General features: G+C 31.4%; 1 protein-coding gene across 1 annotated transcript; it reads left to right on the top strand.

Annotated features, from left to right (window-relative positions):
• The first annotated feature begins 14,890 nt into the window (after window positions 1–14,890).
• LOC117931680 (disease resistance protein RUN1-like) lies at window positions 14,891–18,428 on the top strand. The gene is made up of 3 exons (XM_034852689.1): window positions 14,891–15,974; window positions 16,127–16,438; window positions 16,536–18,428. Exons 1-3 carry the CDS (start codon window positions 14,970–14,972, stop codon window positions 17,655–17,657), a joined length of 2,439 nt encoding a protein of 812 aa, XP_034708580.1. The 5' UTR covers window positions 14,891–14,969; the 3' UTR covers window positions 17,658–18,428.
• Window positions 18,429–23,176: the final 4,748 nt, after the last annotated feature.

The raw sequence follows: 23,176 nt of genomic DNA, 5'->3' as shown, positions 1-23,176 counted from the left end.
GGGTGGAACGCCTTCTCAGCGCCGATATCCCACCAGGAGGCCACCCACTGAACCTGTGCCGCCCGCCGCCAAAGCCAAGAGGCCTGCTTCTCGACCACCCGCGAAAAGGGCCAAGTTCTCGGGTCTTGGAGAGCCATCCCAGACACCTCAGGCCGAGCCGGACTCTCAGATTCCTGTGGGGATTCCTCTCGAGACCGTCATCAGGCGTCCTATGATCGCAGGGCCACCTATAGAGGGCAACCTGGATTGCAGAGATCGATCCTTCCATTCAAAGACCTGGTTCGACATCGAGGCTCTCAGACAGCAGCCAGAGCTCAGGGATTCATTCCGTTTGCTGCAGAGGTATCACATGGAGCATCTCCTCACCCCTAGGCAGTTCTATTATCCGAGAGTAGTTCTAGACTTTTATCAGTCTATGACTACTTGAGGCATCCGGAATCCTACTCTCATCTATTTTACCATAGATGGACGCCAGGGTGCCATTGGAGCTCGCCACATTGCTGAGGCCCTCCGTATACCTTATGAGCCTGTGACTCAGGCAGACTTCAGGGAGTGGTCCTCATTCTCTCAGAGGGACATGGTTCGTATCTTGTCCAGGGGGACTTCCACAGCCTCAGTGTTGACTAGGAGAGAGCTTCCATCTGGGATGCTCCTTATTGATGTGCTCCTGCGTGCCAACATCTTCCCACTTCAGCATAAAGTTCAGAGGAGATGAGCTATACTTGAGGCGTTATTTAGGATTTCTGAGGGATATTACTTCGGCCCTCATCATTTGATTATGACTTTTCTTCTTCACTTTGAAGAGAAAGTCCATCAGAAGAAGCTTCAGAGGGCAGATGTCATTTCATTATTATTTCTGAGGCTCCTCTACCAGATTTTAGAGCACCTGGGCTATCCTGGAGAGCCCCGCCTTGAGAGACGCCGCCATTGCCGAAAGGACTTCTCTTTCGACAAATGGCATCACTTGGCAGCCTACTTTGCACCTCAGGGAGCCCCAGTTGTGCCTCCACCTCATGGAGCCCCAGTTGTGCCTCCACCTCAGGGAGCCCCAGATGTGCCCCCACCTCCAGAGCTACCCCAAGATGAGCAGCTACCTCAGGCCCAGCAGGATGAGATTCTCACTAACACTATACCTCCTACCCCTGCAGCACACACCTCAGTGCCCATGCCTGAGGCCACACTTCCTGCTTCTCCTATTACTCAGCCAGCTCCACCAGTCGTGCCAGCTACCTCAGCACCTCCTCTTTCATCTGAGCCCACTGTCACTGTTTCTCTTACGGAATTCAGAGGCTTAGTGCACTCATTGCAGACACTGAGCACCGCTCAGGATTCTCTTTTCCAATAGATGGCCACTATTCGTGCACACCAGGATCAGATCATTGCTACTCAGACCCAGCATACCACGATCCTTCATCAGATTCAGCAGTATCTGAATATGCAGACACTTCCTGGGCATGATAGGTCTGGACCATCCGAGCCTCCACTGCCAGATGAGGGGACCATACCAGCTGAGCAGCCCATACCAGATGAGGGTACCATACCAGCTGAGCAGCCCATACCAGATGAGGAGATCAGAGCAGAGCCATCACATGATCCCACTACTATCTGATCTTTTTATGTTTTTTTTTTACTTACATCTTATATTAGACTTGTGAATCCCATATTTTTTATGTTTTATATACTGGGATTGGATGTATTACTTGAACATCATGCATATTGTATTTCTTTTCCAAGTAATACTTATATATATATATATATATATATATATATATATATATATATATATATATATATATATATATATATATATATATCATTTTTTTATTATATTCCCTTTTCTCGTTACTCTTTTATCTTTGAAACATGTGGTTTCTCCTTGGAGAATAATATGCAGATGTATGAGTTGGCCATGTTTTGGCGTGTTGTGATGTACGTGTGAGGATGCGCCTCCTTGAAGTGTAAGTGGACAATTTGTATTTCATAAGAAACAGGTCATTGTAAATGAGATCAATGCGCCGCTCTTGACCAGATGTGGAAGCCTTGAATGAGTGTTCAGATTGAGCTTCCAATCCCATGTCCTACCCCGTGGAATTTCTTTATTAAATAAGAACTGTTTACATATAATGAGATGAATAATACATCATGAACATTCCAAAGTAAGAAATGAGACTGGTTTCCTAGTTCTTACTTTTAAAAGGATTATCAATTTCACACAGACAGCTAAAGTTCATAATTATTACACCAAATACAAGAGAAATTTCAGGGACACGTGACTATATTCTGCCAATTTTACCCTTATTTTATTTCAGCTAAATTTCACCTACATTAGTTAAGACTTCTTACAACTACATTTGACATGCTAAACTCTACATGCGCTAGTTTGCAAATATAATATTCCTCTAGCTTTTCTTGAATTAGATGGTTTATTAGGGTTTGGAGCTTAATATGGAGCTTGAGGAGGATTGAGATGAATCCATGAATGTTAAATCTGTAGCCAATAACCCTCTATTTTGTGGGTTTGGCATTTTTTGTTGTAGTATTCTGCTAAACTCACGCTCATATGTTTGCATGATCCCATGAGAAGGTTGACAAACATATTTTTTGGTTGTCATTTCTGGGACTTACAGTTGAATGGTCCCGTTGGAGCATTTATGAGATTTTGTAATTTACTCAAATAATTTGGGGCAACTTTAAACTGCCCACAAAGGCATTTATTTAGGCATATAATTTTTATTATCCCACCAAATGTCCCTCTACTAGTAGAAATTCTGAAATGGTATTATGTAACTGGGGTGCAAGTTGCAGAGGCTATTTAAGTATTAGGCACAAATAACACCAAATTGTTAAATCTAAATATCATTATAAATGATTTCTCCATGTGTGACAAAGACCACTGACTGCATACATTTTACATGAGTACATTATTATGGTTGCAACAATAAACAAAATAAAAGGAAGTCATGTTACATCATTTAATAAATGTCATAAAAAATGCAAAAAAAAAAAAAAAAAACAAAAAAAAAAACAAAAACAAAAATTAAAACCCTATAAAGGATATATATTTGCATGGAGAATAAATATCTAATTCAATAAATTTTCATAAAAAATATTTTTACTTTTCACAAAATTTTTAATGGTGCCTATTGTCTTAGGATTTTCTTTCAAGTTGCTTGTAGATGGGAATGGGCCTAGATAGAATTAAAAGAAAAATAAAAGAATTAAAAGAAAAAAAATGACAAGTGAGATTTTTAATATTTACTAATATAACCTTGATAGATTTATTAATAAAATTAGATTGACTTATAAATTATTTGTTAAGATAGCTTTTACCAACCTTGACATAAAAATATTTTAACTCTATATATTGACTTATAATTTTTCTATCAAGATTGTATTACTATAAATTAAATAAAATTTTAGCAAATTCCACATATGTCATTATTGCCTTTATTTAGATACCTTTACATATAAATATATTAATTTTATATTGACTTATAAATTCTCTGTCAAAGTTGCATCGTCATAAGTCATGGAATAATCACTGGAATTCATATATGTCATTATTTCTTTTAACTAAGTTTTATATGTCATAGTTGCCCATTTAAATAAAAGATATTGACATATACTACTTTAAGTAAAGATAATATATGTTAACAATGACCCTTTTTCTTGTAGTGCATCTAAATTCCAATGAACTTCTAATGCACCTAAATAAACTATCCTAAAATGCACTCAAGTGAAGAATCCTAAACCAAACTTGAGGGGTTGTCGAGTTCACAATGAGGGTTAGTATAAATCCCTCAACAAAGGATCTCCAAAGGTGGCTCAAGAAGAGTAAGTCATATGATTGACAATGGGCCACTAAGGGATGGTTATAATGCAATATGAAGCACAGAAAAGCATCAAGTATTACATGTGCTAAGAGGAAAAAATTGAGGGTCTACACATGGGCTCTCAACCTTTAAAGAATATCGACCTAGTGTTAGTTGACATATGCTCTTTGAGAGATAAATTATGTTAGTTGCTCAAGTATTGCATCAAGTATTATAGTAATTCTTTAAAATTTGACATATGCTCTTTGAGAGATAAATTATGTTAGTTGATCACATAATAAGAGAATCTAAAACTCAAGGATTGAAGAGGTAATTTGGAGAGGTTGATAGCATATACCTTATTAGATTACAAACGTTAATTCATAGGGAGTCTACATGTAGTGAATAGTATGTTACAAATTTGAATTTATATCTCAATATAATATTATAAGACATTGGATTGTAGTTGACTCTCTTTAATATGATGTTGAGTCAACTTAAAAATTGGATTTTGAGGGAGCTAGTATATATTTCTATAGGTCTCAATGTTCATACTCAATCTCATATCATTGGTGGCACTTTATATATTTAGTTTCCTAGTTCATATGTCTATATAAGGGCATTTTCATAAGGTTGTGTAACAACTTATGATTTTTCAATATATAATAGGCTAATTAATTAATTGGAGACTTATAGGGCTAATTAATTAAGTACGTAGGACCCAATGAGTTTGACTAAGTGATCCAAACTCAAGTTGGGTTCAAGTAACTTAAGCCCATAAAAAAGCTTGTATAAACCCTTTTAAGGGTTTCAAGTTTTTTTTTTTTTTTTTTTTTTGTGTGTTTTAGCAATTCTCACAAGAGAGGATTTGATAACCTTGCATACCAGGATCTATGAAAGAGAGAAATTGAAGGGAAGAGCATTGGACTTTATGATCCATGACACCTTCAATGCCTCTTCTATTGATTTAATTTGATATGAGAACATCCAGATCACATATGTTGTCACTTCATGATCTCTAGATCTAAGTTTTATATGTTATCACTTTTATTGTTCATAGATTTAGAGAGCCATAGGAAAAAAAATTAAATACACCCTAATGGTGAAAGGATAGGAATGGGGATATCTAGATATTCCCAACAGTTATAAGGGTGCTTAAACGACAAAAGAGAGAAATTGAGGAAAAAGTGCCCCAACACTACATGTGTCACTTCAAGCATCGCATCAAGGGTTGGGAATGCTTAAGCACTCTCCACATTGCATCAAGCACTCTTTCAAGAGCCCTTTAAACGCTCATTAATAAGTTTTTGTTTTTTTTTTTTTTTTTTAACTTTTTACTTTTCTTTTATATCCTCTTTATTTTACTAGTATTCCTCTTTAAAACTTACAAAGAAGTAGATTCGATCAATTGGTTGAGTTAGTTTTCCTTTATTGAATATATTTTCTAATTCCTTTAATAAATTGAAAGAATTATTATTAGTATTATTGTTTGGAGAAAAGAAACATACCATTTCTTGAAGGCAATAGTTTTGCATATTTTTTATAAGTGATTATTATTTTTATGAAATTGTTAGATTTTAGGATGATTTTTTTGGACATTTATATTTGTATTCTACTTATGTTAAATGCAAAGAAAATGTATTGTTGCAATAAAAATTTAGTACAGGAAATTTTTGTGTGAGATTTGTAAGTTCTTTTTGAGAGATTGATAGGTTCATGGTAATTTTAATTTATACAGAAATTTAAGTAGTGGATTATTAGTGTACTAGCATTGTTAGATTAATTAAATTGACTATTTTGTTGTAAAAGCACTTGATCCAATGCAACTATTTCTAAGGGACATATTAGCTTGAAAAGCAAATTAAGGTAAGTTTTAGTTTGAGATTTAACTTTATAATGACAAAAGTAATAATTGAGAAGTCTAAATACTTTAAGGAAGTTCAAAATCTAATTTTCTTATTAGTAATCACTTTGCAATTTTAATAGGCTTTTTATTATGTTTTAACTCGTTTTTTATGTTCATAACAAGAAAACTTTTGTTCATAACCCTCAATGAAGTAAAAACATATGCTAAAAGAAAAAAATATATATTATTTTTCCATTACTTCACCATTGTTCTTAAATTGTACCAAAAATAATAATAATAATAATAATAAGTTCAAAACTTGAAAGTTCTTTAAGTGAAAAGTATTTTCATAAGGTTTCCATTAAGGAGCATGAGTTGTTGTATCACAGACTGAAAAACGAAGTATAAGTTTTGACTAGCATATGCTTATTAGGAGAAGATTGTTTCTATTTCAAGTAAATGTGCACTTATACTTGCTTTTCATATTTAGTGGATTTGTTCCATAGTTAACTAAGTCTCCAATGTATATCTTATGTCTTGATTGTTATGATTTTTTATTTTTTTATTTTTTTACTATAAACATTGGACAAATTAAGTCAATTCTAATTCATAAAGTTAAACTTGGTAGTCAAAAAAATTTCATAATGGTAAATTCTACTTAAACTAAAATAATAAATTGAAAAATTATGAAAATTAGAAATTGCATTTGGAGCATATATATTCTGCAGCCTATTGACTCACCATTAGTTATTTTCTATAGATCAACAACCCATTTTATGTTGTTATAATATTTATGTTTTGCCCTCTTTTCATTACCCTATCTTCGTCATTTTTTTTCTCATCTATATATTTATGTTATTTTATTTTATTTTTTGTTCTTATACTGGATGTAATTTTTTTAGCTATATGTTTTTAATAAAATTCAATTTTTGCTATTTTTTATTTCATTTTTTTCTTAAATTAATAATTATATAATTGTATGTTCACTTCACTTATGATTTTAAAATATTAAAAATTTATACATTTTTTATTCATTAAGTAATAACTATTTTTTAATTAAATTGTATTGCACAAAATTATATGCTATTTAGTTATTCATATTATTGAAATTTATGTTTAGTTTTAAGTTTGAAATATAATATGTTTTACAAAACTACTTTAAATTATAGAGAATAATAATTCAAATTAGTATTAACCGTTTATATTTTAGTTCAAGTCATATATTACTCCGGTAAAATTCTAGCTATAGTGTCATTAATATGTTAATGATGGTGTCCCACAAATTATGGTATGATATGTAATTCTTAAAATGCAAATCCCATATACCTACACTTATCTTTTAGGGATGATATGGTCCTCAAATTAGGGTATGATGTATAATTTTTAAGAAAAAAAATCTCATATATATATATATATATATATATATATATATATATATATATATATTGCACAAATAAGATGTTTAGTTATTTCTTTCTTATAAACAATACATAAATTTGAATTAACCATCTAAATTAAAGGTTGTAATAAAATAAAATTTTCAAAACAATAAGATCTTAATGGTGAAGAAAATGATACAAATGGTATGATCCCATATGACCTATTCTTACTTTTGTGTAAGCAATGCATAGATTTTAATTAAATATAAAAATAAAGACTTTAAAGAAATAGATTTTTCAAAATAACAAGATCTTACCATTAATATTGTTGTTATTATAAATAATATGCACAAGAAACATTATACTCATATGCCCAAATTATTAACAATATGATACTTACAATTCATAAATTTGGTTGGTATTATAAAGAGTTGTTACAATTCATGTCATTCAAAGCTAAAACATGTCATCAACATTAACAATGAAAAAAGAAAGCTTCATGTACCTTCTTAAAAACAACTCTCTTATTATAAGAAGAGATGCTATATTTTCAAAATATTATATCATTTGAGGGATATTATTCATATTATTATTAAGATTGACATATTATTGATAGTATTTAATAACAAAGAATGTCATCTACAATAGGAATGACAAACATGACCCTTAGATAATTTCTTACAAAATCCTCCCTTAGTACAATTAGAGTTATAGTATGTCCAACATTTTCCACCATCTAGATCATCATCTTGGTTAGGAATGCAACTTCCGAGTTTAGGGTGATTGTTGCAACATTTTCCGGCTTGGCTAACCACTTCCTTGGTAACTGATACAAAATAGTAAATCAAGTGAATTTGTTAATGCATGCTTTAAATAATCAATTTGCTTAAGATTTATTATGTGTATGTGTTATGGATTTATTGTTAAAACCAAGTACATTTGTATATTTCTTGTGTTATTTTTCATAAAAAGCTTTTGATAATAGTAAAAATAACATATATAGTATCTTAAAATTATATATCTCATTTAATTCCTAGATATGAAATATATTCATAAGTGATTCACAAGAAGTAGTAAACATATTTGAGAAATAAGTTATCCTAATATTCAAATTGATTTGTTAAAGCATATGTTGTCACATTAAACAGTAATATGCTTGCATAATTTTCAAGCAATGGAAAAAAATGAAAACTAAAGAACCATGAATATAATACATAGATGTTAAATTATAAATACAAGGAGTATAGACAGAACAAACCTAAGCACAACATGAACATGAGGATTACAAGGACAAATGACCCACTTCTCTTCAATTTGGCCATCTCTTCAAAGTAGGAGAGTAGGAGTTTTTTTTCATCAAACTTAACAAGTTAAAAAAATTTTAAGAAAATCACTCATATAATAAATAGACTATGGAGCTACTATTTAAGATGAAATCTGATATGGAATTATAAAATAACTCATTGCACTAGTAACCCTTACCTTGAAGAAGTCAAATTCTTGAAAGAATGTATTCACAATTTAAATTGAAAAAGGAAGAAATTTCTTCTTTCTAACTCTTGGAATCAAAATTCTCAAGAGACATTTCTCTCTCTCTCTCTCCTTTCTCTATCTTAACGTTTTAATTTTTTATAAATAGAGATAGTGGGCAAGATAGTGTGCCCCTAAGAAAAATATATCACTTATAATTTATTTTTAAATACATGAATATCCTAAAATCAATGTAAGTCTTTTAAAAAGTTTCAAAATACATAAATATCTTTAAATTAAGTTATGTAGGGCCTTTTAAATTTTCAAAATTCATAAACATCCCTAAAATGAAGGGAGGGATGTTACACTAAGTTCTTAGAATAATGAGTAAATATCCTTCCATTGCAACCAATGTTGCAACCGATGAAGTTGTATCAGAAAAATAAAATTAATAATCTACAAGCATGAAAATATTTAAAAACAAAAATAAATAAGCTCCTTTTATTATTCATCATGATCCATGCAATTTTATTAGTGAAGCTTTAGTGAAATGTAATCGTTTAAACTTTTGTGAAATTTTTCTATTTTTTAAATACTAATTCTTTTATTAATTAATAAATAGTTTTAATGCTGATAGTTTATTAGTATAAGTTAAAATTAAAATTTTTAATGGGATTTAGAATTTTAATTGCTTGAGTTTTTAGTTGTGCTTAAACTCCTCTAATATATTTATATATTATTTTAAATTATTAATAATAATAATGATAATATTTCTTAGAATTTTAGTATATTGTTATTAATCTACCATATAAATTACAAAAATTAACTTTATGAACTAAAATTTTAATGTATAAATAATAAAAATTATAAGTAATAAAAACAAATAATATTTTCTAAAAGTTAAATATACTTCATATTTCAAATTGACAGATAGTTAATAGAATTATTATTTTCTTCATAAAATAAATACAACAGATAATTATAAAAAATTAATAATTACTTCTATTGAATTGAATTTCTATGCCTAAAAGTGATTGATAGATGAAATTATTTTCTTTTCTTTTTAGAAGCAAAAATGAAATCATTGATTTAAAAAAAAAAATTTTGAAGTCAAAACAAAGTCATTATTTTGTTATACAAAATCATTTGCTTTCCATTTTATTTTTAAAACTCTTGTACTTATCTCAACGAAATAATGTCTTCATAATCTAATTTTTAATAATTAGCTATTCCCAATTTTGAAAATACTAATAACTTTTATACTTATAGTAAGAAAATAATATCTTCATAATATAAGTTAACATAAAATGAAATGAATAAATATAAACCAAAAGAAATTTGTGTTAATCTTATAAAACATTACATCTCCATATATACTAATTCAACAAATATTTTATTTTATTATTGTCATTATTTATATTTTTATATTTATTGTTTATATTAATAAAATAATATCTTCATAATCTAATAAGTTAATATAAAATAAATAAAAACCAAAAAATGATTTATCTTAATATTATAAAACATATTAACTCCATATATACTAATTTTAATAAATGTTTTATTACATTCTAGTCATTATTTATATTGTTAAAGATAATATTTTATTATTGATATGTGTTGATTTAAAGTGTTAAAATAACTCCCAATCGGTAAATCTAACCTTTCATCCTTTTTAGTCCCTTTTTTTTGACAAAAATGCCCATACATTTTTATTATAAAAATAAAATTCTTTTTTAACATCCACAAGTAAATAATCGAAATGTTGAAGGACATTTATGTAATTCATACAAGCTTCGAACAAGTTGAAACTATGGGGAACTCCTAGGGTGTTGCTAGCTAGTCATACTGTGGATCCAAAACTCCCTCCAAATAGTATCTAAATGTGGCTTAAAAGTCAATTTCAAAGTAGAGTAGTAGAAAAAGCACCACGAAGTACAAGAACAATTAAATGAAAAGGGAATTTTATGTGTGTACTACACAAAAGCACAAAGTAAGGGCACTAAGCATGATTAAAAGCATGTGCTATGAGGACAAAATGAAGTATCTACAATTCTATTATATGATAAAGAATACTCTAAAAAGTAAAAACGGATACAACTATTGGGTTTTGAAACATCCCATTTTTTCCTACTCTTTGTATCCTCCACCTTGAACCATAAGCCCTTTGCCTCTACTAGGTATCTCTCACTCTTCCTCACATCTACACCCTACTAAGTTGTCTTGTTCCATCAAGTGTTTTTGGCTCTTTCTCACATTTATATCCCCCTCCTGTTATCCTCACAAGTCTATCTCTCTTTCATAACTTTTTCCCCCCATGACTTAAAATATTCATAGAAATAATTTTTTACTAGCTGTCTGTTTTCTAGAAGAAATCTAATTGCAATAACATATTAACTTATTAAAAAAAGAAATATATTCGAATTAGAAATTTGAGACACATCCTAATAGCTGCAACAATCACAATAGAGTTTCATTAAGATATAAGGTTAATTTTTAAGTTTCAAACTAAAATCAAGTTTTAAAGTTAAAAATGATTCTAGTTTGAAACTTAAAAATAGAATATGTGTTTTACGATCGCAAGATTTACAGGAAGAAAAAATATTAAGGCTATATTTGATTCCTAAAAAATTGGAGGGAAAATGTGATGACGAGAAAATAAGAAGGAAAAGTAAAAGGAAATAAAAAATGAAGGAAAATAAAAATAAGATTTAAATTCAAAAATTATTTTTGTGTGCTTATTCAAACTCATTTTACTTTCTTTCTCTATTATATAAAGATTTAAAAATTTAAAAATATAAATTTTTGATAAATTTTAATTATATTATATATATATTTTTATATATTTTTCATGATGAAACCAAACATGAGAAACAATTTTCCTTTACATTTTTTTTCCTTAATATTATTTTATGTAGACATTCCGTGTTGAAGACTTGATGATTGTTATGAAATTTCCTCCTCCGTTCCCACCTACCAAGACTGACTTTTCTTAATGGGGCGTGAATAAGGGACTTTTCTCAATAGTACGGTAATTTTAAAAAATTATTCTTAAATTACTGTAGTAGAAGAAGTTATTACAAATATATGGTAGTTTTTGCCACTTAGGAGAGAGGGTGAACAGATAAATTTTTTTTTTTTTTACCAAAATCGTCTTTTCAAAAGACGATTTTATTTCTATTTTAAAAAAAATAAAAATTCAGAAGGGTTCCCAGTAAAAAAAATTAATATTTTTTTTAATATTTATTACAAATTATTAAAAGAATTTCCCAGTAAAAAAAATTAATATTTTTTTTTAATATTTAATTTCGGAATTGTTTTAAAAAAAATATTTTTTTTTCATGGGAACTCGTCTCTTTAAGAGACGAGTTCCCTTGAGGATTTTTTTTTTTTTTTTTTATAAATTTGGGAATTTTCTTTTAAAAAAATATTTTTTTTTTCATGGGAACTCGTCTCTTCAAGAGACGAGTTCCCTTGAGGAATTTTTTTTTTTTTTTAATTTGGGATTTTTTAAGAAAAAATATTAATTTTTTTCATGGGAACTCGTCTCTTGAAGAGACGAGTTACCTTGAGGAATTTTTTTTTTTATAATTTGGAATTTAAAAAAAAATATTAAATTTTTTAATGGGAAATCGTCTTGGGGATTTTTTTTTTTAATTTGGGATTTTTTTTAAAAAAATATTAAATTTTTTTAATGGGAAATCGTCTCTTGAAAGAGACGATTTCCCTTTTGAAATTTTTTTAAAATCATCTTTTGAAAAGACGATTTTGGTTTTAAAAAAAAATTATCCGTTCACCCTCTTTCCTAGGTGGCAAAAACCACTATATATTTGTAATAACTTTTTGTAATAACTTTTTCTACTATAATAATTTAAGAATAACTTTTTTAAATTACCATACTATTGAGAAAAGTCCCGAATAAGTGATCCGGAGATTGGAGAAATAATTGTACACAATTGATGAGATGTAGGATGAGTAATATTTTATAAGAATCTTACCACACCCCAAGCTAAATCAGTATTAATATTTCCCATCACAAAAGACAAACATTTGCCGTTGCACCCGCCGTCCTCGGGAAATCATGGCTTCTTTTCCTTCCACCGAACCTTTCCTTTCCTTTCCTTTCCTTTCTACCAGGAAATTACCTGTCCTGTGTGGATTTACATTTTTCATTCAATAATTAAACTCTTTGTTTTTTTCAAATCATCATTAATTTTTTATTATTAAAAATAAAAATAAAAATAAAATAGGAAATATATCCCAAAAAATAATTTCTTATATAAAAAAACATGTTTATGAAAAATGAGTCCAAATTTAAAACTCAGATTATTTATTTGAAAAAGTACAACAAGTAGCATCCTCTTAAGTGAAATTTTTTGAAGTTAAATACAAAATGAAATAGTAATTGAATAAGGTAAAAACGTATTTTCAAAACATCACTTTGGATCTAACATTGTTAAATCATTTAAAGATCAAATAAAAATTTTGGCAAATATGTTCGTCAAACAGATAAAATGGATTAAGGTTAAGAATTAAGACTAAAAAATCTCTAATTTTAAGAGATTTAATTTTATAGATTGTTACTAGAATTTTGTCTAATAGTATAAGAGTTGTGTAGTGATAAATCTTTTCTATAACAACATTAAAAAAGAAAAAAAATATAGTTTTTGTATAATAACTTTTAATTTTATATAAATCATATATTTATATTTTCGTGTCGATATCATGGTTTTGAAAATACTGATGTTTATATGAGGCTGCAATCAAATATATAAAAGGCAGATAGTGGCTATTTTTACAAGGAGCGTAGCCGGTGGTAATAGAATATACATGTATAAAAATAAATAAAAAAATTATTAGAGACATTAAAGGTGGTGTGGCTAACATTACCCACTAGCCGAAGAAGTAATTGAAGTGAGTGGTGAATTTCGAGATTCGAGAATAATTGTAAACAACTTATGAGATTTAGGATAAGTAAAATTTTATAACAACTTTACTTTCGGCTTTTAGCCACCCCACGCGGAATCAATCGACAAAAACACAAACACAAACACCCATGCTGACATTCTGGCATTGCACGCGCTTCCATGGAAATTCATTGCTTCTTTTCCACCTACCAGTGTTTTCCTTTCCTTTCTACGAAGAAATTGCCTAAGCTCAGCTGAGCCCTGATAGTAAGAGCGTCGCTGGTACCTTTGGCACACAACCTGTCAATGGCTTCTGCGAATCGTCCATGGGCGTCTTCTTCTTCTACTCCTGTCCGTACATGGGATTACGACGTTTTCTTGAGCTTTAGGGGTGAAGATACCCGCACAAATTTCACAGATCATCTCTATGCAGCGTTGATTCGGAAAGGATATTACCTTTAGAGACGATGAAGGACTATCAAGGGGAGAGGAGATCGCACCAAGTCTTTTTACAGCTATTGAGAAGTCAAGGTGCGCTCTCGTGATTCTCTCCGAACACTATGCCCATTCCAAATGGTGTTTGGAGGAACTGGCGAAGATCATGGAGAGAAGGGCAAAAATGGGATTGATAGTTTATCCAGTTTTCTATCATGTGATCCTTCCAATGTGAGAAAGCAGAGCGGCACTTATGAAGAAGCATTCGACAATCATGAAAGAAATGGGTTGGCCACCAGATACAGAGGTGGAGGGCAGCTTTGAGGAAGTGGCAATCTTTCTGGATGGCATGTGCATGATGATGGGTAAATATAGCTTCTTCCATATAATCTCTTGCAGTATTCTTTATTTTTGTACATAGCTTTAAAACAGAAATCTATTGAAACTTATAATCAAACATATGCGTCTTGTCCTAAAAAATAAAATTTTTATGTCTCCTTTTGGATGGGAATACTAATGTTGAGGCCAAGGGTTACTTAATTGAACTTTATCTCTGCTTTATTATTCATTATTCAATTCAAAGATTCTTTCTGTTTTGAAAAGATCACCCAGGTTCAGGGGCACATACGGTTTTAAAATCTGGTTTACAATTTTTTTTTTCAATAATTGGTGTTATTCTTTTCCAATTGTGTGGGAAAATTTCATTAATTGTTTTAAATAATTATATCAAGGGTTGAAAACTGAAATGGTAAGTGACCCCAGTGATCTAGTACATTTTCATCAATTAAAATAGAAAATTCATAGATTTTCTAGACCATTTCTCCAAATTGGTTCTCCTGGAGAATAGGGCATGTGACTATTTGGGATGTGATTTTCCTTTAGTGCATCAGAGAACCGATTTGGAGTTTTTCTTTATGTACGATATAACATTAGTCCTTCAAAATATAAGTTGCATATAAAAGGACTTGAAATGTTTTTTGTGGTTTGTACTTTGTTGGCTCACTCATGTATGTGCCTTACTGGTGGCAGGTATGAGTCAAAAGTTGTTAATGATATTACTCGCACTATTTGGACAACAATTACTCGGAAACATTTACATGTTGACAAAAACCTCATAGGGATGGATGATCGTTTGAATGAAGTTATTCCACAAATGATAGATCTATCATCAAATGAGGTTCGCATGATTGGGATCTATGGACATGGAGGAATTGGTAAAACAACCATTGCCAAAGTTGTATATAATCAAATTGCCTCTCATTTCATGATTACTAGCTTTATTGCTAATATTAGTGAGGAATTCAAAAGTCGGGGTCTACTTCATTTTCAAAAACAACTCCTTCACGATATCTTGCCAAGAAGGGAGAACTTTATAAGCAATGTTGATGAAGGGATCATTATGATACAAGACAGGCTATGCTTTAAAAAAGTTCTTCTTGTTCTTGATGATGTTGACAATTTGAAGCAATTGGAAGCTTTGGCCGGTGATTGCAATTGGTTTGGTCCTGGAAGTAGAATTATTGTAACAACTAGAGATAGGCATTATTTGAATGTGCATAAAATGAATTCATTTTATGAGGTTAAGGTATTAAAGCATGAGGAAGCTGTTGAGCTCTTTAGTTGGCACGCATTTGGACAGAAGCATCCCAAAGAAGGTTATGAAACACTTTCGCACTCTATGGTGCGTTGTGTTGATAGACTTCCATTAGGTCTTAAAGTTCTAGGTTGTTTCCTATTTGACAAGACGATATGTCAATGGAAAGGTGAATTGCAAAAGCTAGAACGGGAACCTATCCAGGAAATTCAAAGTGTGCTCAAGAGAAGTTATGATGAATTAGATCGCACACAAAAGGAGATATTCCTAGATGTTGCTTGCTTTTTTAATGGAGAGTGTAAAGATCGTGTTAAAAGAATCCTAGATGCTTGCAACTTCTTTGTGGAGAGTGGAATAGGAGTCCTCAGTAAGAAATGCCTCATAACTATTTTTGACAACAAGATATCGATGCATCATTTGTTACAACAAATGGGACGAGACATTGTTCAACAAAAATTTCCTAGAAACCCTGAAAAATGGAGCAGATTGTGCTATCCTAAGGACGTAAATCGTGTATTGACCAGCAAATTGGTAAGAGCAAAATGAAAATGAACCTACTTTCATACTTGAAGGTTATTTGGAACACCTAAGCTTCAACAATGTCATTTTTTAAAAAAAGTTATTTATCTTATTTAACTTTTATATGTTTTTCTCTTCACTTATTTTTTACTCTTGTTTGTTAGGGAACAAAGGCAATTGAGGGCATACTCTTCGACTTGTCTATACCAAAGCGGATACACATTACTACTAAATCCTTTGAGATGATGATGAAACTTAGGTTGCTCAAAATCTATTGGCCTCATGAATCTATTTCTATGAGGGAGGATAATAAAGTAAAGTTGTCCAAAGACTTTGAATTCCCTTCTTATGAGCTAAGATATCTCTACTGGCATGGATATCCTTTGGAATCTTTGCCTTCAAGTTTTTATGCTGAGGACCTCGTTGAACTTGACATGTGTTACAGCAGCTTAAAACAACTTTGGGAAAGCGACGAGGTATGATGATTATTTATTCATGTTTCTTTCTTTAGATAAATCTCTGAAGTTCATGAAAGCTTATGCATTGAAGTTTTTTTTTTTCCCTCTCTTACAGCCTCTTGAAAAGTTAAATACTATCAGAGTTAGTTTCTCTCAGCACCTCATGGAAATTCCAGACTTGTCAGTTAGGGCTCCAAATCTGGAAAAACTAATTCTTGATGGTTGTTCAAGTTTGCTTGAGGTTCACCCATCTATTGGAAGGCTGAAGAAGGTTACTGAATTGAATCTAAAAAACTGCAAAAAGCTTAGCAGTTTTCCAAGCATCATTGACATGGAAGCACTCAAAATTCTTAATTTTGCTGGCTGCTCAGAGCTCAAGAAGTTTCCAGATATTCAATGTAATATGGAACATTTATTGGAGCTTTATTTATCATCAACTGCTATAGAGGAACTTCCGTCTTCAATTGGGCAGCATATCACTGGACTTGTTTTATTGGATCTGAAAAGGTGCAAAAATCTTACGAGTCTTCCCACATGTATTTTTAAGTTGAAATCCCTTGAATATCTCGTTCTGTCTGGCTGTTCAAAATTAGAGAATTTTCCAGAAATAATGGAGGATATGGAAAATTTAAAAGAGCTTCTTTTAGATGGAACATCTATAGAAGTGCTACCCTCTTCAATTGAACGTCTAAAAGGACTTGTTCTATTGAATTTGAGGAAATGCAAAAAGCTTGTGAGTCTTCCAGACAGCATGTGTAATTTGAGATCCCTTCAAACAATCATTGTCTCTGGTTGTTCACAACTAGACCAATTGCCCAAAAATGTTGGGAGCCTGCAACATCTAGTGCAGCTCCATGCTGATGGAACTGCTATAACACAACCACCTGACTCAATTGTTCTTTTGAGAGACCTCCGAGTGTTGATCTATCCTGGATGTAAAATATTACCATCTAGCTCATTGAGTTCACTCTTTTCATTCTGGTTGTTGCATAGAAGAGGTTCAAATGGGATTGGTTTGCGCTTGCCTTCTTTTCCATGTTTAAGCTTCTTGACAAATTTAAACCAAAGCAGTTGCAATCCAAGCAGAAACAATTTTCTAAGCATGCCTACCAGCGTCAGTGCACTTCCTAACCTGAGAGACCTTCGGTTGGGCAGTGCCAGAATCTTACAGAAATTCCAGAGCTTCCACCAAGTGTCCCAGATATCAATTCATGTGATTGCACATCCCTTTCATTAAGTTCATCCAGTATAAGCATGTTGCAGTGGCTGCAGTTCCTATTCTATTATTGCTCGAAGCCAGTTGAGGACCAATTTAATGATGATAAGAGGGATGCATTACAAAGATTTCCTGATAATTTAGTGTCTTTTTCTTGTTCTGAGCCCTCTCTATCTAATTTCGCTGTGGTGATGTCAGTTCAGAGCATGTCTGGTTGGGTTATCAACCTTGTGCTCAGCTGAGGATGTTTCAAGTGAATGACCCGAATGAGTGGAGTCACATGGAGATTTCTTTTGAAGCAACCCATAGACTCAGCTCAAGAGCATCAAATATGGTGAAAGAATGTGGGGTACGTCTTATATATGCAGAAGATCTTGAAAGTATACAATGCAGCCCTCCTCTTGGGAGTTTGGGTGACTCTGGATCAAGAGTAGGAGGCAATACAGTTGAGAGAAGCAGTGACGGGGCAGGGCCCAGTGGAAGTGGAAGTGGGCACAGTTCTGTTGGCAGCAGTCAGCATTCCAGGAATGATCCCTTGCTGAAGCGCAAGCGCAAATATTTCCCAGAATGACTACCATCATCCAAGCACTTTCTTCCAATAAACTTCTCTCTTTTGTTGATTTGGTTATGCACGCTTCAAGTTATGATTATTTTCTTTCTTCCACTGTATCGACCTCCTCCAATCATATCTCTCTATTACATCTCTGTGGACCTTTTGGTAAGCGCCTTCTTTTTCTTTTCTCTCATTAAGTTCATAATGATTGAAGCAACTGAAATTGGTTGAGGTGTTTCTATTTCTTATTTATTTTTTTCTTTTTAATGTTTTAGGCAGGGATTTTTCATAAGAATATAACCTTTGATTCTGCTGAAACTTGTTTCTTGAGCCTATGTAAATCTCTGATAATTAGAATTTTGTTTAGCATTGGATGAATCTTGTGAGTTGTTTGACTAAAAAGGCCATGCAAAGATGTTGTTGGGTGTTGAATGCAAGTTGTTTGATGAAATGCCCAGCAAATTGCTTGATGAGAAATGGTGTTTTGTTTCTGTGAACCTTAAAAAGTTCATACCAAAACAAGTAAAGCCAATATCTTTAGATTACAGGCTACCTTAAGGTATGGTATCTCCTATTTAAAACAAACAGACAAGTGATTCTGTTCAAACAGATTTGAGCATATCTTGCCGATATGATAAACCAGAAACACTCATTTGAAAATTCCAGGACTCCTCTCACCATGGAGGTTGAAGTTGTAAGTAATACTCCCTAAGACCACCTATACACTGACCTTGGTTGTCAAGAGAGGCCAAATCTAATCCAAGCTTATTTAGTTCTTTTGTGTATGTGCATGTGTGTGTATTCAACAAGAATCACATTGAAATTGGTTGAGGTGTTTTTATTTCTTATTTAATTTTTTCTTTTTAATGTTTTAGGCAGGGATTTTTCACATGAATCTAACCTTTGATTCTGCTGAAACTTGTTTCTTGAGCCTATGTAATCTGATAATTAGAATTTTGTTTAGCACTGGATGAATCTTGTGAGTTGTTTGACTAAAAAGGCCATCCAAAGATGTTGTTGGGTGTTGAATGCAAGTTGTTTGATGAAATGCCCAGCAAATTGCTTGATGAGAAATCGTGTTTTGTTTCTGTGAACCTTACAAAGTTCATTCCAAAACAAGTAAAGCCAATATCTTTAGATTACAGGCTACCTTAAGGTGGTATCTCATATTTAAAACAGACAGACTAGTGAATCTATTCAAACAGATTTGAGGATATCTTGCCAGTAGGGATAAACCAGAAATACCTATTTGAAAATTCCAAGACTCCTTTCACCATGGAGGTTGAAATTGTAAGTAATACTCCCCAAAACCACCTATACACTGATCTTGGTTGTCAAGAGAGGCCAAACCTAATCCAAGCTTATTTAGTTCTTTTGTGTATTTGTGTGTGTGCATTCAACAAGAATCACATTGAAATGAGTAAATACAAGAACTGCTCTGCTTTTGATCCCTTGGTTAGTGCTAACAAGCATATAAATTGGAATTAGGCATTTGTGATACTGACTAAGGAACCCTTCATTCTGGCTGACTAATGAATATGTCAAGAAGTGAAACATGCGAACCCCCTCCCCCTCTTACACACACACCCTGTATAAAAACCATCAAGTTATATGCTACCATTTTCTAGCACTTAAAATCTTTTCTTAAATTGGATTAAGTGGGCATTTACTTTTTGGAGTGTGAATGATTTTTGTGCGCTATAACCTTCAGTTTTTTGGTAGTAATAATTTTAAATTGAATATCAAAGAATGAATTGAATTTCAAAGTTAGTTCTAAGATAATTCGGCCATTGTTTTTGGTTTGAATGGATTTAATATTGTGGATCGCTTGTAGTCTATCATTTTAAGTCTGAATGAATTTGATATTGTTTTGGTTATGCTTGAGTGAACAAGCTGGGGATATGATTGTTTTATATTGGTTCTTTGAATGGTTATGAGCATTAGAGAAGCCTCTATGCCATTTTTATTTTCCTTAATGTCTTAAGGGATGAAAAATTGGGAAGAAAGCAAAGCAGGAAATTTTAGAAACTCATATTTGTGTCATAAGTTATGGCCTTTGTACATTTTGTTTAAGATGAGTTTGAAGATCAGTTGAAAATGTAACTTTTATAAATTTATTTGGGTGGAATTGTGAATTAAGTTCTGTGACCAGCTGTCATCTCTATTGCACAGAATACAATCAGAATTTGCATGAAATGATTTAATGTTCTTGCTTCTTGGAGAGCAACTCCTTTGCTAACATTATTACAGCTTAAACACATGTTAGATTCTTGTTAGATCCATAAATCATTGGAATTAGTTTCATGTTTATATAAACACATACCACTATATAAATTTTCCAGCTGAAAAACCATGTGGCTGAATGTGTTGTTTGCGCAATGATAATACCATGTTTATGAATCTTTGCAGTTCTCATGGCTTGTAGACTGTTGGAATAAAATTTTGCTCTTCTGAATTTATTTATTTGTTTATGAAAATGATTTGAATGGTTCTCTTTTAATTCCGTTGGTATTGCTTTCAGTCCAGCAATCACTATTTTCTCTCTGCAAATATTTGCGGTCAAAATATATATAGCAGGCAAAATTTATAATCTAATTTAGAGTGAAGAGCTATATGTATTCCATCCATTAAGTTCACATCTGTAATCCATTGTGTGTTTTGCTCTTCATCAGGGCTTGTAATTATTTTTGCAAATATTTGGTCTCATGCTTTTGATAATCGGGTTTTTGTGTAATTTGTTTCATAAATTGCTATTAAATTAGGTTTTAGAGTGAATGTGCTTTGGTTCCTCGAATCCATAGTGATTTCTACCCTTTTATTGGTATTTAGATTCTTTGGTTTTCTTTTAATGCCTTTGATAATTGGTTTCTGGTGTAGTTTGTATTGTACTTACCTATGGAAGTAGGTTCTAAAGAAAGCCAAAATTTGTATGTTTTTAGTTCTTGAAGTTCTTATTTGACTGGTAGTTCATAGTGAACATTTTACATGCATGTTTGTTGTAATCCATTGGTGATTTTACCAGATTCATAAGTCATTTCATTTTGAGAATGAAAAGAGTTTCCAATTATCATCGACTTTGTATTCCACTATAGGAAAAATACAACAATATCAATAAATAGGATCAGATAAATACCTCTTATTAGAATTTAGATAATTTGGTCCATCCTTGTTATGAACTCCTAAGAAAATCCTTTGCTCTAGAGCTTAATTATTCACACTTTGGATCGATTATAGTTCACACCAATGGTGCCTTTATTTATAGAATGTAATATTTGTGTGAGATAAAAAGACGGGTTTGAATTTAAATGAGATATATAGAACCTCTAACCATATGAATTAAAGAAAACATTTTGAATTCAATTGAAACAGCCTGGACAGTGAATATGATCAGGTCCAAAATCGATCCAGAATCTATTCTCTCACTCATTAACATTGGATAGCTTGATGATAGGGATAAGCTAGAAACAAGCATGTGAAAAATCCAAGACTTCTCTCATAATAGAGGTTGAAATTGTAAGCAATCCTCCCAAAATCACCTATACACTGACCTTGATTGTCGAGAGAGGCCAAATATAATCCAAGCTCATTTAGCTCTCTCTCTTTTTTCTTCTTCTTTTTCTTCGTGTTCCAAAAGGAAATCAACCATCAATGTTCAATTATTTTTGAACAAGAATCATGTTGAAATGAGTAAATAAAACTATTGCTTTGCTTTTGATACATTTGTTGTTACTAACAAGCAAAAAGATTGAAGTTTGGATTTTGTGATACTGGCTTAAGGAACTCATTTTCTGGCTGATTGATCAATTTGTAACAGATGTTTTAAGAAGCAAAACACAAGTTCAGTCCCACCACCACCACCACACACACACCTATTAAGCCTTATGTTGTCCCTTATATTCAAAATATTCGGTGAAATAGCAACAAATGAGTGGATATTAGGAAAATTTTCTTATTTATTTCCATATCATGTATTAAAACCATCAAGTTACATGACCCATTTTCCAGCACCTAAAATCTTGTCTCGAATATGATTACATGGATATTTACCTCTTTGAGTATGAATGATATGTATGCATTATAACATTCAATTTTTAATAGCCATAGTTTGTATATTAAATAGGAAAGAATGACTTAAATTTCAAAGTCAATGCTAAGCTAATTTTTTGGTCATTGTTTTTGGTTTGAATGAATTTGATTTTTGTGAATAATTTTTGGTCTGGATAAACTTGATGTTGTTTTGGTTGTGTTTGAGCTAACAAGTTTGGTATACATATGATTGTTTTAAATTGGTTTTTGAAATGGCTCTGCGCTTTAGAAAAGTCTTCATGCTTTGTTTGATTCTTGGGGGACCAAAGAAATGAGAAGAAAGCAAAGCAGAGAATTTTTCGAAACTCATATTTGTGTAGCATGTTCTGTAGATCTGTTTAAGTGAAATCTATAGGAATTTTTGCTAACATTTAGACTCTGTTTGGTTTTTGAAAAGTATTAAGGAAAGAAAAATAATTTTTTCGTGTTTGGTTTCATTATAAAAAATACAAAAAAAATCAAATATAATTAAATTTTATTAAAAATTTGTACATTTTAAAATTATTTAATGTTTATATAATAAAGAAAAATAAGTGAAATAAATTTGACGAAGGATATAAAAATAATTTATTAACTTTGAATATATTTTTTATTTTATTTCATTTTTTTTCTTTCCTTCCACTTTTATTCTCTATTTCTTTCCTTCACATTTTTCCTCAAATTTTCCGGAAACCACACATCGCCTTATAGTATTATCATAAGATATAGCCTTTTACATTTTGTTTAAGATGAGTTTGATAACCAGTTCAAATTGTAATTTTTAAAAATTTCTTTGGATGGAAATTATAAGAACCTTATATTATGTTCAATGACAAGCTGTTCTCTCTATTGCACAGGCCAGAATCAGAATTTCCATGAAAGGATTTGATGTTCTCGTTTCTTGTAGAGCAACTCCTTTGCA

This window comes from Vitis riparia, chromosome 15, assembly GCF_004353265.1.
Source record: "Vitis riparia cultivar Riparia Gloire de Montpellier isolate 1030 chromosome 15, EGFV_Vit.rip_1.0, whole genome shotgun sequence".
NCBI classification, from domain to species: Eukaryota; Viridiplantae; Streptophyta; class Magnoliopsida; order Vitales; family Vitaceae; genus Vitis; species Vitis riparia.
Note: the sequence above shows the minus strand (reverse complement) of the source record. Positions and strands in the feature narration are given on the sequence as shown.

What these genes read in the sequence shown, in the direction of transcription:
- LOC117931680 (XM_034852689.1), top strand. Translation starts at nt 14,970, where the DNA reads ATGGATGATCGTTTGAATGAAGTTATTCCACAAATGATAGATCTATCA. An exon ending in GTGTATTGACCAGCAAATTG is followed by an intron (nt 15,975 to 16,126) that starts GTAAGAGCAAAA and finishes CTTGTTTGTTAG; the next exon opens with GGAACAAAGGCAATTGAGGG. An exon ending in AACTTTGGGAAAGCGACGAG is followed by an intron (nt 16,439 to 16,535) that starts GTATGATGATTA and finishes CCTCTCTTACAG; the next exon opens with CCTCTTGAAAAGTTAAATAC.